General features: G+C 43.6%; 1 protein-coding gene across 1 annotated transcript; it reads left to right on the plus strand.

Annotated features, from left to right (window-relative positions):
• Positions 1-1,048: 1,048 nt before the first annotated feature.
• Positions 1,049-14,780, plus strand: CCNL1 (cyclin L1). Its single transcript, XM_055817676.1, has 11 exons — positions 1,049-1,568; positions 1,770-1,844; positions 2,073-2,182; positions 8,472-8,592; positions 9,002-9,066; positions 10,433-10,532; positions 10,662-10,766; positions 11,231-11,372; positions 12,596-12,707; positions 12,853-12,951; positions 13,990-14,780. Exons 1-11 carry the CDS (start codon positions 1,299-1,301, stop codon positions 14,336-14,338), a joined length of 1,548 nt encoding a protein of 515 aa, XP_055673651.1. The 5' UTR covers positions 1,049-1,298; the 3' UTR covers positions 14,339-14,780.
• The last annotated feature ends 534 nt before the right edge of the window (positions 14,781-15,314 follow it).

Below are 15,314 nucleotides of genomic sequence, written 5' to 3' on the forward strand. Positions count from 1 at the left end.
GTTGCGACAGGCGAGCGGGTCGCGATGGGGTCTGCTGAGGCCGTGGTGGGGCTGCCGCCGTGTCCGGAGGCAGAGGCGGGTGTCGCCTGCGCAGCCGCTGGCCCCGTGCCCGTGCTGAGGCGATGACCGGAGGTCCAGCGTGGGGGGCCGCCTCGCCGTGCTCAGCGTGGGGACGGTGCGGGCACCCCCGTGTCGTCCTTCCCGAGTGTCCCGGCCCGCTCAGGAACCTTTTGCAGCCACCCCCTCGGGAAGAGGAACAGCCGGTGCCAGAGAGGGAGGGCAGCTGTGCTGCCGCGGCCAGGGCAACACACTGATAGATTTTCTTCCACGTAAGAAATGGTGAAGTTGAGCACTACGAAATCCTGGTGCCGTATTTGTGCAGTTTGCAGGGTGGTAACCAAACGGTCCATGTCTTGTCATAATAATTATTTTTAGGCAACAGGTAACATTGCAGTGGAAACACTTCCGACAGTATCAGTATCCTGGGCCAATGAAAGAGGACTATTAGTAGCTCCGAGGTACTTTTTTATTGGAAATAAACACTGTATGTGGCACGCCTGTCATCCGAGATCAGTGGAGCTACCATACAGCTACCTACAGTACCTGTTTTAGGGGGTTTTTTTTATTAATATCCCTTAATAAAATTAAATGGAAGGTTAACTATTTTGCTGGAGGTATGCTTCTAGTCTGGTAACAGCCCGCCTTCTGTCAGTATTGTACTACAGCCATCCTGGTTTATTTTATTACTCATTTTTTCTCCCGCATGTGATGCAGCGCAAGCACCAAAGGCCTACAGCAGCTCCTGCTCGCCTCCAGGGCACGAGCCGCTTCACCGATACAGTCCATGCAGTTCTCCTTCCCCTTGCTGCTGTGAAGCACACAGTGCAGTTACTTTTCAATTTAGTACCTTTCGGAGCGGATGTACAAAAAGCCAACCAGTAACCCCAGCCGCCGCCCGGGGGCAGCTGCGGTGGAGCCGCCCCCTCCCCACGGGCGGGCCCACGCGTGCCCTCATTTCCTTCCCCGCTCGCCAAAGGGGATCCTCGCCTCAGGCGAGGCACGTTTGACCCGTGGCGGCCCGCGGGGACAGCCGCGCCGCCCCGGTATCTCCCGGCGAGCCCCGTCGGGGTGGCAGCGCCGGGAGGTTCCAGTGCCACCGCCACCGTAGGCACCGGGTGGGGCGGGCGGACTTTTTTTTCCCGGCGTGCCGTGCGCGGGCGCCGTTGTGTGCTGCGTCACAGCGCCAGCCGCGTTAGTCTGTGCGTGGCCGGCTCCGGGTGCGGACGGGCTTCGCCATCATGGCATCCGCCGCCACACACCCGGCTCCCCCCGCCGCCGCCACCGCTAGTGTTGCTCCCCCGCCGGCTCCCGCCGCTCCGGGCATCCTTATCGGCGACCGGCTCTACTCGGAGGTGTCGCTCACCATCGACCACTCGCTCATCCCGGAGGAGCGCCTCTCGCCTACCCCCTCCATGCAGGACGGCCTAGACCTGCAGTGCGAGACCGACCTGCGCATCCTGGGCTGCGAGCTCATCCAGGCGGCCGGCATCCTCCTCCGCCTGCCGCAGGTGGGTGCGCGTCCCGGGGCGGCGGGGAGGGCGGTGGGGAGGGCGGGCGCCGCCATTGTGGCGCGGCGGGAAGGGCGGGCGAGGCGGCCGCGCGGGGGGTGGCGGCGCCAGCTGGTGCCTGACACAAAATGGCGGCGCCGGCGGCTGGGCCCGGTGACTGACTCCCGCTCCTTCCTCCTCCTCCCCGCTTTGCGTTCATAGGTGGCGATGGCGACGGGGCAGGTGCTGTTTCATCGGTTCTTCTATTCGAAGTCTTTCGTCAAGCACAGCTTCGAGGTGAGCGCGGCACGGCCCGGCGGGGAAGCCGGAGGGGGGAGACGGGCGGGGGAGTTGGAGGAGAGGAGCGGGCGCTGTTCTGGGGACCGGTGAATTTGGCTAGCCACACGCCAAACGGGACGCTCTCTTGGAGCGTTTAGGCCACGGTTTTTTTGCCCTTTTCTTGTGTAATTTTGGTCTTTATGAGATTAAAACCCATCTGCTTATAGAAACGGGTCTTCCTTTCAGATTGTTGCTATGGCCTGTATCAATCTCGCATCCAAAATTGAAGAGGCGCCTCGTCGTATAAGGGACGTGATCAACGTGTTTCATCATTTACGTCAGTTAAGAGCAAAAAGGTAAGATTAGCTTTGTTGTGAACACAAGCATCTCTTGTCACTAATGTACACTGCAGTTTTCAATTCACAGTATTTTTCCAGGCTAAGTTCAACGACCTAAAATTGAGAAGGGAGTGCTCGTTGGCTGCTGTGTAGGCAGTGCAGTTCAATGCTGACTTCTTCTACCAATAACTCTTTTTTTTCACTTGGTAGACTCGTTGTCATTACTTACATACTCACAAGTATTGGTTCTAGTTTGAGGTCCATGGTTGTAGTTTTAGGTCTGTTGCTAACTGATCTTTGGTGTCTTGTTCTTGAAAGGTTGTCTTAGGTGTGACTAGCCAGTTAGTGGGTTGCTGTATATTCTCCAGACTTTTAACCATGTTCAGTAGTCGTAATGCTTTGCTTTTCTTAGTACGTAGCTGTCCAGATGTGGTTATGGTGCCAATAAAGTATTGGTTAATAAAAGACGGCAGCTGAACTTTACCCAGTGACGATAGTGTTACCTTTTAGAAAAACCCGTTTTTGAAAGTGTCTGAGAGAGCGTGGTTTGGCCTACAGTGTTTGCTGCTTTAATGACACCGCTTCAACAAGGAATGTGTAATTGAGTCTTGGAAGCTGAAGGCATCTTTAATTGCAGAAAGGAGACTTGTGTCTTTCACGGTACTGTGTGCTTGTGTCAGTGAAGTTGGAGTGTAAGCTTACCTGATCTGTGTGCAGATCTGGGTAACTGCTGAATTGTAGAGCTGTTTTCAGTTGTGAGTGCCTAATCCTGCTTTTTGTGTGTAAAGCGATGTATGTTTTCCTGTGTAAAGCAAATTATCTTGACATATTGGAACAAGGAATGGTTGAAGGGAAAGAATTTTATAAATTGCTATTAGATGCAAAATGCGTTTAAATCTGTCATGCAGCAGTGTTGGTCTGTGAGATTGGAGATGTCAGCTATGATGAAGTAGCTTTACTTATAGTGGCCAGTTGCTTAAAGTGTAAGGTAATCCATAGTTACAGAAAGGATTTTGGTTTTAGCTAGATTCTTAAATTGACACTTTCATTCCTCTATCACCAGGTTACAGCAGGAATTTAAAATTTAGTGTCATGTAACCTTTTATGAGGAGTGGAAATCCCTTAGGGAAATGAGCCGTTTGCTTCTGTTGCATCTAAAACTTCCACTTTTAATGATTTGTGCTCATGTTTTACCTGGTTTTAGATAAAAGAAGAATGATTTGGTGTTATACTTTGGAACTTAGCTTTGCTGGTTGGTTTGTCTGTTTGCTTTTTAAAAAGTTGATATCCCTGGTGGCCCCAAGAGAATTTTGTGAAGTTATGCTGGATGTTACTCAGCGGTATTGTTTCTTACCACAGTTGTGATAAGGGAGTCTGGTTATTGGAATTATTGAAGCTGGTTCAGTGGTTCAGAATGTTTTGGCCTTCATCCAGGAAGTGAAGGTTAATTAATCATATGCAGTGCTTTTCTTTGCAATGAGAATATGAATTAGTTGTTTCTTTGTGCTGTGCGAAGGATCAGAGAAACTGAACTTAACCTGTGAACTTAAATCTTTCCAGCTAGCCTGTTCCAAATCAGAATGTCACTTGTGCATGTTACATGGTGTCTAAAATGCATCATGTCGAGAGAAATCGTGCACTCCTACCCATTATTTTCTGGAGAAATGGGTATTGTTGCTCTGAGGTTCTGAGTGAATCTGCATGAAAGTAATCTTAAAAATGCTGAAGTCTGAGATTCAGACTTGCCTTTTTTTTTTTTTTTTTAGCAAGCAGGATGTAAACGTTTTTCTGTACTTTTTACAAGATTACAGTTACATAATCTGTACACGTTATTAACTTCAACTCTTTTTTCCCTTGCAACCGACTATACAGCGACCAGCTACATTTACCAAAGCCTGGGTGATGTGGAGTGGTACATAAAGATGAAGCTGTCGTCATGGCAACAGTGAGTGAAGTATCGAAAATCCCCAAGGAGAAGCCAGTGCTCTGAGAATAGGTCACTGGAATCGGGGGACTAACAGGTTGGCCGCTGGTGAACCATTTGGAAGAACTCCTGTATCTTGTTATAAGCTTTTTTCTTTGCTGTCCAGGTTTTTAGAATACTAGCTTAATCTTCTTTCGGTTTTTTGTTTTGTTTTTTTATCTGATGCTAACACTTAGGCTCTAGTTAGTTTCTCACACACGACCCAGCACTGAAACAAGCAGTCGGGCTGCTATACTTTCTTTTTGCCTCTAGTCTAGTATTTCTGTTAACTGAAGCTCTTAACCTGCACATGAAGTTTGAGTAGTTTGAGTAGACTTGCTTGCTTTCTTGAACAGTTTTGGGTTCTTGGTTCCACTTTCTGGCTCTGTATAATTGCAGTTTGAATTCATAGTAAAATATGCCTTCACAAGGATACGGAAGTCTTGAATTGTAAAGCTTTTTATACAAATCATTATGTAAGCAGTCCCTTATATGTACGTGTTTGCAGATCTGGGAATTGCACTGGAATTTTCTTTTTGTAAGACCTGTAGTCAACTGAGTTAACTGCTAGGTGGTATTTCTAATACTGAGAAGTAAGAAAAATCTAAAAAAGTGTTTTGGACAAGCATACTTTCATTTGGATCTTTCACGAGCATATGTCATGTAGTACTGCATGTAAAAATGTTTGTGCATGGAGAAAAAAGCTCGTATTATGAAAATACTGGTTTTTAAAAAATTGTGTGCCGAAACCACTGTGTTCTGAGCGAAGTGCAACTATTGTTTAACATGTAGAATGTAGTTTGAAGTTGATTTTATTTATCTTAAATGTGCCTGAAAGCTGCAGAAAGTCCTTACGGGACTGGAACCAAATGTGACTCCTGTCATTGTGTTATCTCACAAATGTTGGTTTGAGATGCTCAGTCAGCTGTTCTGTTGCAGCAAACAGGTTCATGCAGTTGTGTTGGAACTGGCCTGTATTAATAATACATACTACTTAGTGTTCCTCAAACTGTTCTATAAATCTGTGGTGCTTGTATTTACGATGTTGGACACAAATATAGAACTTAATTTCTTCTCTCTTATTTTGACTAGGGTAACAGAGATCTGGTCTTTAAAACGAGATGCTGTTGTTACACTGTACTTGTCAGAAGTACTTCTCGCATTATGAACAAAACTACATGCAGGGCACTTTTCCTCCAAAGTATTAGACATTACAAAGGCATCAAATTTTAATATTACATCAAATGAAGATGTAGCTGTATCAATGTAGGTTTCATTTGTCAGGGGGATTTTAAAAAAAAAAAGGATACTTGTAATTTATTTATTGTTACAAACACATTACAGCGTGTGTTAATCTTCTGGGTTGTTACGCAATCTCAAAATCCATATGAAGTTTTGCGACTCTGTGTTTGATTGACTTACCTGAATGGGCACTGTGTGCATTCTGTTCCTAAGTCTAAAGTCTTGCCTGGAGCTCTAGTGCTGATCTGTGAAAACAGATTCAAAGTAAGAATTTATAATACTAGTTGGCTATATAGGGCTTGAAGCTTATATTTTATATATAAGCTTATAAATTATTTTTCTCTTGTTTGCTACTTGGAACTAAAATGTTTGGACTGAAAACTTAAGTGCAGCAAATGGCAGTAGCACGAAGTTCCTCTTTTTTTCTTTCCTCAGTAGGAAATCTAAGAAATTTTCCAGAGGGAAATCTCTGAAGCTTCCAGCATCTAAATAATTGTGCATACCAACACTTTGGAGTTTGTGGCAAAAGTGCTAAACTGGTAAATCTTAATGCAGTGGGGAACTTGATTTCTGCTGGTAATAAGGTGCAGTAAGGTTTTCCACAGATTTTTATTTTGCATAAGTGGAAAAAAAGGCTGCATTTGTCTTTATTTCTTGAAATACAGTCTGGATAATCTGATGGTTTTCATGGCTTCCTTAGATCTGTAGATATCTCAAACTTTTATCATAAGTGACCAGAGTAACATGGAACTGCAGAGTAAAGCATGCTTCCAGGTGTCTGAATTCTGAGTTTCCTGTCCCTTTGCTGTTCAACATGTACAACCAAAGTATGAACTGTTTGTGCTGATCCTGTGGCCCTGTAGAAGGACAGTGGAAAGCTTGAAATGCAGTAAGGCTCACAGTCTTCCCTGTTGCACTTCAAGTTACCCTATTGTGTTTTCATAATACTGACTTTTTTACATAGCTTTGAGAATGCAAAGACGTGGATGATAGTAGCTCTCCAGCAGGTTGTTGGGTGGTCCCATGCAGTCATGTTGTCCTGCTGTTGATTTTTTTCTTTTTGACTGGAAGTCATAGTTGCCTTAACTGTTTCATCCCAAGATTTTTCATCTCTCATGAAGTGTTCTGCTAACAAGATAAGCTGAGCCTGGACACCTAAACTCACTCTGGATGATGCCTTGCAGATCCTCTTAATGCCAGTGATCTATAGATAAAATTATATAAAGTAGTATTGGAGGAAATGTTATATAAAACCAGTATAGCTAGTTGAAATGGATTGAATGTGAGACAACTTCTTGGATTTGAAGAACTTCAGCTTGGTTCTTCCGGTCTCTGTGTTCAGACAGCCTTTATGTGCTGCAGCGTTCAGATAAAATCATAGCCTCTCTACCCAAGTAGTTACTTTACAGAAACTTAAAAAGATTTTTTCTTTTCCAGTGAATTTTGGGGGGACGCCAGAACCAATCAAACGGAAGCCCACATTCTGTCTTGGTTATATTTAGAGCAGCTGAAATCACAAACTTTGTAAACTTGCCCTGAGCAGTAACATTAACGCTTAATTAGAGAAGTTACATTTATGTAACGTGGAAAAGATGGCATTTTTTTAGGAGACCAAGGTAGTAAGACTTGCACTTAAATTGTAGGTCCTTCATAGCACCAGGAAGCTTCAGTGGTTCATCTCAGACCTCCTGGGAAGTGCTTCTCACCCTGTTGGGAAAAGCAGGGGGAGCTCACACTTCAAATGCATGGTTATACAATATGGTGCTTGCATTAGTGAAGTGGGTCACTTGTTGTATCCTTTAACCAAGGTAGTAATCATCCTTGTATGTGACTGCAGAAGTCTTCGCATAAATTCATTATTGAAGTTAGGAAGCCCCTCAGCTGGCCTTGTAATTGACCCCGGGGTCTTGAGTCTGGGGGTTTTGAGTGCGTTTTTTCTTCATCTGTGTTCTGTCAGGGAGGAGAAGTGTGATCCACTTGTGGAACTTGCGTGGAATCAAAAAGGACAAGTTAGTAGTGAAATTCTTTGTCTGATAAAATGGAACCTGTATTCTGAATCCACTTTGCATTGCTACTTTTGTTCTTTGAAGGCAATACAAGATAAATTGGTCACCAGTGCTTGGGGTACACTGGGTGTATGATGTGAACAAGCTGTTTTATTGGAGTGTAACTAGTTGCAAAAACATTCTGCTTTGGAAAGCATCTGGAGTCTCTGAGGCATACTGCAAACAGGGAAAAAGGTGATCTGTCTTTAGGTGGAAGTTTAAAATGCACGATATGGAATGTTGAAAGGTCAAGTCTAAGCACAGACAGAAAAGAGTATGAATGGAGTTTGCTTGTGCATAAAGTACACAGCAAGTTATCTTAGTTAAAATTTAAAAAATGCTCTGGAGAGTTCAGGTGTTGGATTTGGAAGGAATTAGGAATTGGTAGTGCTAGACTTGGGAATACTTCTCTGTGAAATGAGTTCTTGTTCTGCAGATGCAAATAGCAGAAGTGGCACGATACCCGCTGATCAGTGGGTCAAGCATTCAGAATCACAGGCAGATGTGACACCACTGCAGAGGTTTAAGTCTTTGTTTTACTAGGCTTTTTGTATGTCACAGTAGCAGGGCTGCCTTTTGTTCTCTGAAGATCTGAATGATCTTGTCTTCCAATGCATGGGGAAACTGCAGTTCATAAAGCACAAGCTTGCTACTTTTGTATCAGTCAGAAAACCTTCTAGCCTGCTTTTGCTTTGAAGGCCTACCTAGCAAAGGCAGTTGTCTCATGTTCCGACCCCCACGTCTGTCATGAAGTGTAAAGGTTTCTTTGAGGTCTTTGCTGTAAAGGTGATTTTCATTCCAGCAGCTGGGCCAGCATAGTCTGCATACACAGTAGCAAAAAATTACTTTTTTTCTTAGCCATCTAATCTGTAGCTGGTCAAAAGCAGAAACTAAACTAGTTTATCTAAACTTGGACAGCACAAGATTAATGCTTAAACTTGCTTGCAGGAGTTGAAAAACGGTTTCTGTTGCCATTAGTTGGTTGGAAGGGAAAACAGAGATGCCACTGTTTTTGGATATGCAAAACAGTTTTGATTTTATTTCTTGCAAACTATAGGACTCCAAGCCCCCTGATACTTGATCAGAACTACATAAACACCAAAAATCAAGTAATCAAAGCAGAAAGGAGGGTACTGAAGGAGTTGGGATTTTGTGTTCATGTCAAGCATCCACATAAGGTGAGTTATCAAAAATAATATAATTGTAAATTCTATTCTACCTTGATGGCAGCATTGTGAGCTGTTGAACGAGAAACGCAGGTGTTAAAATGACCTGGTTATTTCTTCTCTTTATTCCTTAGTAGTTATAATGAATGCTTTTGGCAGAGTGCTTGGGCAAATAGTCATATTAACTTTGTTAGAAATTGCTTCCTTGGGAAGTGTTAAAGGTGACTTTTTGAAAAGCATAGAAAAGTAGTAAAATACAGAATTGTCTGAATATGACTGGATGATGCATGAGCTTACAGTGTATGTATGCTTGGAAAGGAGGCATTTGTTTTGGCATACTGCTTGATTATACTGTTGCTTTATATGTTAAAACTGAGTCGTGGTTTTCTTTTTCTTCCCCCTCCCCCCCCTTATTCCTCAGATCATTGTTATGTATTTACAAGTCTTAGAATGTGAACGTAATCAAACCCTGGTACAGACAGCCTGGTAAGTTGTAACTTTCCATTCTTTTCCTAGCCAGGAAAATAGTAGCAGAAATAACAAGCCTGACGATCCATATGCAAAGCAATGAGATGTAAGTTATTACACAAATACATGCTTTTAAAATACTTTAGTGCTTGTTTCTGCTTACTATTTTCATGGCTTGATTCCAACATAGTAGTGGAGAACTCAATTTAACTTTGTTCTTTTTTCTACTCTTTAATTAAAGGGTAGTCCATGATGGTAAGTCATAGAGCTCTGCCCTCTGCACCTCAGCCCATGACCTGGGGATGGCCTGTTTGGCTGCCCTTCTCTCCAGCCAACCCAGTGCAAGCTCTCATCCGAGATTCACTGAAGTGGTCCATATCCATCGGGCAGCATCTTCTAGTTCTGTCTGGGTGTCAAAAGGATTTGTATATTTGTTTTTAGAAGTAACTGTTAAAAAATGTTTCTAAATGTATTTGTTGCCTAGCTACTGTATAGTGTATTTAAAGGACACATGGGGTAGATTTTCTGCCAACACTTACTTAGTTGACTTAGCATTTGGCTAAACTTGAGTTGTTTTTTTTTTTAAAAAAAAGTAAATTACAGTGCATGCAGCATGTTCACTTAGAAGCCATACTGGGCATGGTTTTCTGTAGAGTCAATACTTACTGACTGCTGTTCATTTCTTTCCTGTAGCACAGTAACATAGAAATCGATGGAGGTCTCTGCTGTTTTTATGTATCTCTTGGCATGTGTTGCTTGGTAGTGCCACCGTGGTGGAAGAACAGTAGCTTAGTGAAGTGGGAGACCCATTACTAACTTGCAGGTCTTTTTCCAACACTCAGTGAGCAAATTGGATGCTTCTTTCTCTGGATGAAGTTAATGTGGCTCGAGACACTCATAAGATTCAAATGCAATGTTTTATGAACTTTATAGGTTGCATCTAGCCTCTGGAAAATGGTAGGTTAAAAATGTACCGTGCTTTCATACTTGCATTTGAGTTTTAAGCATATTGGGTTTTAAATATGAGAATGTTTATGTTTAAAGCGAACAGCTGGACAGATGAAAAGTACTTGTTAGATTTTTAACTCAGTGGACACTTCACAGTATAACTTAACATACCTACCTAAGGAAGTAGCCATTACATACGATTACTTGCATTGGGGTTTCAAAACAATGGCAATGGTGCAAACTTTGTTACAGAAGTAACAATATAGACATCAAATACAATAATTTGAAAGAAACCAAGTGTTCAATATAATAACAGAAAAAAAAATAAAGTCAATTGAGTCTCCAGTATTGCTACCCTCTAAATAAAAATACGTAAACTGGAGATCCAGCCTTTCATAATTGTTTGGGTTTTTCTTGTTGTTTGTTTTTTTTTTAGGAATTACATGAATGACAGCCTTCGAACAAATGTGTTTGTTCGCTTTCAGCCAGAGACTATAGCATGTGCTTGCATTTATCTTGCTGCTAGGGCTCTGCAGGTGGGTATTCATCTGTCTTTAGCATTGCCTTTTATTGCTAGTAATTTGGTTTCAAGAAAACTAAAAAATTTTAAACAAATGCTTGGTCTGTAATCTCTGTCATTAAGCTTTTGGTTGTTCTATTTTCAGATTCCACTACCTACCCGTCCTCACTGGTTCTTGCTCTTTGGTACCACAGAAGAGGAGATCCAGGAGATATGCTTAACAACTCTTAAGCTTTATACCAGAAAAAAGGTAACTTTGAGATGTTCATTCTTCCTGTTCATTTTCCAGTGCAGCTTGAGCTGTCTCGGTTGTCTAAGATTAGGGGTCCTCAAACTTTTTAACCAGGGAGCCGGTGCGTAGATGAAGTGGCAGGCAGTCATCTGTGGCTGCCTGATTTTCCCCCCCTGCCCCAAACCCTGGCGGGGGGGTTCAGTAAATACGGGGGGCCGGATTGAGGACCCTGGGGGACTGTATCCAGCCCGCGGGCCGTAGTTTGAGGACCCCTGGTCTAAGATATTTGGGGACACCTCATACAGATCTGCTAATTGGAAAGCCTCTGCTTTGTGGTCCTCTGAGGGGCGTGTGAGAAGAACTTACAGAAGTTAGTCACATTATGGGACAGATGATTAAAAGATAATTGAATATTTTTCAGAAATGAGATGGAAGTATGAATTGCATTAGTTCAGATTCTTACCACATTGTTACTTTAACAGCCCAATTATGAATTCCTGGATAAAGAAGTAGAAAAGAGGAAAATGGCACTACAGGAAGCTAAACTGAAGGCAAAAGGTTTAAATCCAGATGGAACTCCAGCACTTTCAGCATTGGGTGGCTTTTCTCCTGCATCCAAACCATGTAAGTTTTTCTGAACAGAAACTTGCATAATACTTTTTGATGAGTCTTCTAAATCTGTGTCCCAAGGTGTTAAGAAAAAGCAGTGTGCTTCTTGAGCTTCTAGACAATGTAGGCTTTCTCACAGAACTAAGAAGCAAGAGAAATCTTTTCTTTTTTTAAAACAAATTTCTCAAACCAGTTCCAGTACCTTGAAATGGCAGATTAGAGGGGGAAGGGATGCTTTACTCCGTACCTCCACAGGTGGAAGAGTGAGATATTAATAATACACACCCGTAAGATAATGGTGTTACAAAAATGTCCAGACCCAGGAGTTTGTCTATTACTGTGTTGTGAAGAGAGAGTCTCAGGATTTAATCTGGAAGGGTGATGTAGCAATAGTAGCCTTCATGGTTCCTTTTGCAGCAGGTATCTCTGAAAATTGCTTTCTCTGCCTTTTTTTTTTTTTTTTTAATGTACATGTCAGCTGTTAAAGTGTCGTGAAGGAAGACAGCTTATAGTCAGGAAATGGAGAAGGCAAAGTCACAGTGCTGGCTTGGCATTAGCGTGAATAAGTTGTGATGCATATCGTGAACTGGCCAGTAAATCCATCTGGACTCTACACTCTGATGGCTATTGAGTGAGGAAGCTGCGCTGTAAGTCCTGATGCAGCACCTCTGCCTTACTGTCGGCAGGCCAGATACAAATGCGTCGTTCTTGCGTAGTAGCCCTTCCCTGAAAAGGTGAATCAATCTCTGGGCTACATCAGCTGTCTGTAGAGACAGATTGAATTCTAAACTAAGTAAGGTTTTTTTTGTTAACTCGTATTTGTACCATTAATATAAAAATGAAATCTAATTCTCCTGTTCAGTCATTATTCTCTATAGTATTGGAAATTAACTGTCAGGGTAACAGTTGAAGTCACATATTTTGTGGGCCATAAGGGCAGCTTTTATTTTGTACTACTTGGGCTCCAGTGGACAAAATCTCTAACCGGCAGCTTGGCTTGCAAGTAAATAGTGGTGTTCTCTGCCCTCCCTGCCAGCAGCTGGCTTTAAACTGTGTATCTCCCCACGAGCATCTCATTGCAGTGTTCTCTTGTAGATGGAAAGATGGAATGAAATAGTAGCTATTGAGTTCATATTTGTATTTTGTGCAAATACCGGCAAAGGTGTGTAAAGGATAAAATATGTTTAAGAAAGTCTGTGGATAAAATACCTAATTTTGAATTTAAATTCAATTCTTAGCTTCCCCAAGAGAAGTAAAAACTGAAGAGAAGACTCCAGTCTCTGTGAATACCAAAACCATTAAAAAAGAGCCAGAAGAGCGGCAGCAAGCTTCAAAGAGCCCTTACAATGGGTAGGTAAAAGTCTTCCTGATGAAGAGGATACTTCTGTAAAGATGGTTTCTTCAACTGAAGTACAGTCTACTTCTGAGCTAGTTCGTGGAAGTAGCAAGTGCCTCAGGTATGTAACTTTTTTCATTTATTTTTTTTCCCCCAAAGCATGAGAAAAGAAAGCAAGAGAAGTAGAAGCAGCAGAAGTGCTAGTCGATCTAGGTCAAGAACAAAGTCAAGGTCTCGATCACATACTCCTAGGCGGCAGTAAGTAGTGGATTTTGCGTTGGGTGGGGTGGGGTTGTGGGGCAGGGGCAGGGGTTTTTGCAGGATTTTCTTTTTCATCCTACTTAGTTCTCCGGGATGTTTCAGTAGGGCTTTTCACTTTGAATAAGTAGGGTGGCTGCAAGTAGCCTGTAGGTGCTTAGTACAGGCTTTTAACTGCTGGCCAGGAAAAGTGTGAGACTTGGGTCTGGCTGTAGGCTCTCGGTTCCTGACATGAAGCAGTTCTGCTGGTAACCATGCCGTTAACGGTTGAAGCTGTAAAAGCTTTGCTGTAAAATGGAAGCTTAAGACTATCCTAACAGCATGTGTAGGCGATGAGTCTGTGATGGAAGGAGTGTAAGGTAGTCTTAGCCTGTGTGATGATGTTCCCCGGGAATCCATTGTAAATGGGCGCAGTCTCTTGGGACTCGGTCCGCTGGGAAGGGGCGAGAAGTGCCATAGGGGCCAGGTACACTGTCGCAGCTTGCTTCCGAAGGCGTGCGAGGATGTATCTTCAGTCAGTGTTGCATGGTGCTCTGCCTGGCTCTTCAGTACTCTGCCTCTCTTCTGTGACTGGGGAAGAGGGGGAGCTGTGCAGGGTGATGTGCTGATAGCTGCTGGCTTTACGTATATATCTATCTATCTATATCTTTTTAAAGAATCTTCAGGCTGGCATCCAAGTTGGAGACTGCCAGCTTGGATCTCAGTCAAGTGTTTCCCTAAGTGTTGCAGACTTGGGCTGATCACTGAAGGAAAAAAGGCAATAACCAGTTTGCAATCTGGTGTTGAGGGGAAGATGAAACAATTACAAGAAGCACTACATTCTGGGTTTGGTTTGGGCTTTTTGTTTTCAAAGGAAGTCAACTCAAAGGCATGTTCGGGGGGGGGGGGGGGGGGGGGTCACTCATTCATCAGCTCTCCCTGTGGAATAGTCTCTGACTTCTTCCTTCTTCCAGTAACTTGGAAATTCCTAAACGTTGATTGGGGGTTTTTTTCTTCCATGTGGAAGACTTGCTTTAACTTTTAGTGCTTTTCTGTAAGCTACAACAATAGGCGGAGCCTGTCTGGGACATACAGCTCAAGGTCAAGAAGCAGGTCCCGCAGCCACAGTGGCAGCCCTCGCCGACACCACAATCATGGCTCGCCACACCTGAAGACCAAGCATAGCAAGGAAGACCTGAAGAGTGCAAATAGACATGGTCACAAGAGGAAAAAATCACGTTCACGTTCTCAGAGCAAATCCAGGGATCATTCTGATGCTGCCAAGAAGCACAGGCACGAGCGGGGACACCACAGAGACCGGCGCGAGAGATCCCGCTCCTTCGAGAGATCTCACAAAGGCAAACACCACGGCAGCAGCCGGTCAGGACACAGCAGGCACAGGCGCTGAGACTTCGCTCCTGCACCAGATTCTAGTTCAGTCTGTATATAATAAAGGGACTCTATTTGCAAAGAAAGGAACTGAATAGGATTTGATTAATTTAAACCCAATATCTGATTTTTTTCTAAAACATGTAGAAGACTTTTCTTTTGGGAAAGAAACTGTTACCAATTTTTGCACATAATACCTTAGCAGTATCGGATTGGTGGAAAACAGCGATAAGGCTATATTGTATGTATTAGAGTTGTGTATTGTTTATTGATATGAGAACTGGAGAGTGAGTTTCTGTAAAAAGGCAAAATGTACCTTATTTTTATACAAGTCAATTGCAGACACTTATATTTAAGTATAGTTATTTGTTTAAACAATGGTGGATACTTTCTTACACTGGTTTTAGTCTGCATGTGTTAAAAGATTTTTACAAGAAATAAAATATAAAGCTTTTTTTTAACTGCCTGTTGCATGTCAAATGTATTGGAACTAAACTGAATTTTCTTAAATGCTGTTGCTGTGACCAGTGGATGCAGATAGGACATTGGGGACGGTGATGTGCTGCTCATGTGAACACAGGACTCGGTCTGTGCCCTTCCTAGGGGAGGCAGGTCTGCCCCGACACCCGTGCAGCGCTGGGACCTCTGAAGCGTAGTGGGGGAACCTGTGATAGCTGCCTGGCACAAGCCACAGGTAGGCTACTGGTGGGGGCTACTCATGGCCCAGCTTGCCTCCTGGCTGCCCCCGGGGAGACGGGGATCCCTTCCCAGCCCACCTCTGGCAGAAGCAGGTGAGTTGCTGTCACCTGCTGTTTGGCTTGGTTGTGCTGGAAGTGCAAAGTAGGCAAGTAGTGTCCCTGGGGGATCGCGTTGGGGAATTCTTATTTCCCTCCTGTTCCCGCTGGTGGGGTGAGGCAGTAGAAAGAACGATCCTGTTGGTGGTGGGGCTTGGGGAAACGGGCTGAAATGGATTGTGTGTGCCCCAGTGCAGAGCG

This window comes from Falco peregrinus, chromosome 12 (genome assembly GCF_023634155.1).
Source record: "Falco peregrinus isolate bFalPer1 chromosome 12, bFalPer1.pri, whole genome shotgun sequence".
Lineage (NCBI taxonomy): Eukaryota > Metazoa > Chordata > Aves > Falconiformes > Falconidae > Falco > Falco peregrinus.

Bases quoted from the DNA above. Each gene is read 5' to 3' on its own strand.
- CCNL1 (XM_055817676.1), top strand. From the start codon at position 1,299: ATGGCATCCGCCGCCACACACCCGGCTCCCCCCGCCGCCGCCACCGCT. The intron at 8,593-9,001 runs GTGAGTTATCAA...CTTATTCCTCAG, and splicing joins ATGTCAAGCATCCACATAAG to ATCATTGTTATGTATTTACA. The intron at 12,708-12,852 runs GTAGGTAAAAGT...TTTCCCCCAAAG, and splicing joins TCAAAGAGCCCTTACAATGG to CATGAGAAAAGAAAGCAAGA.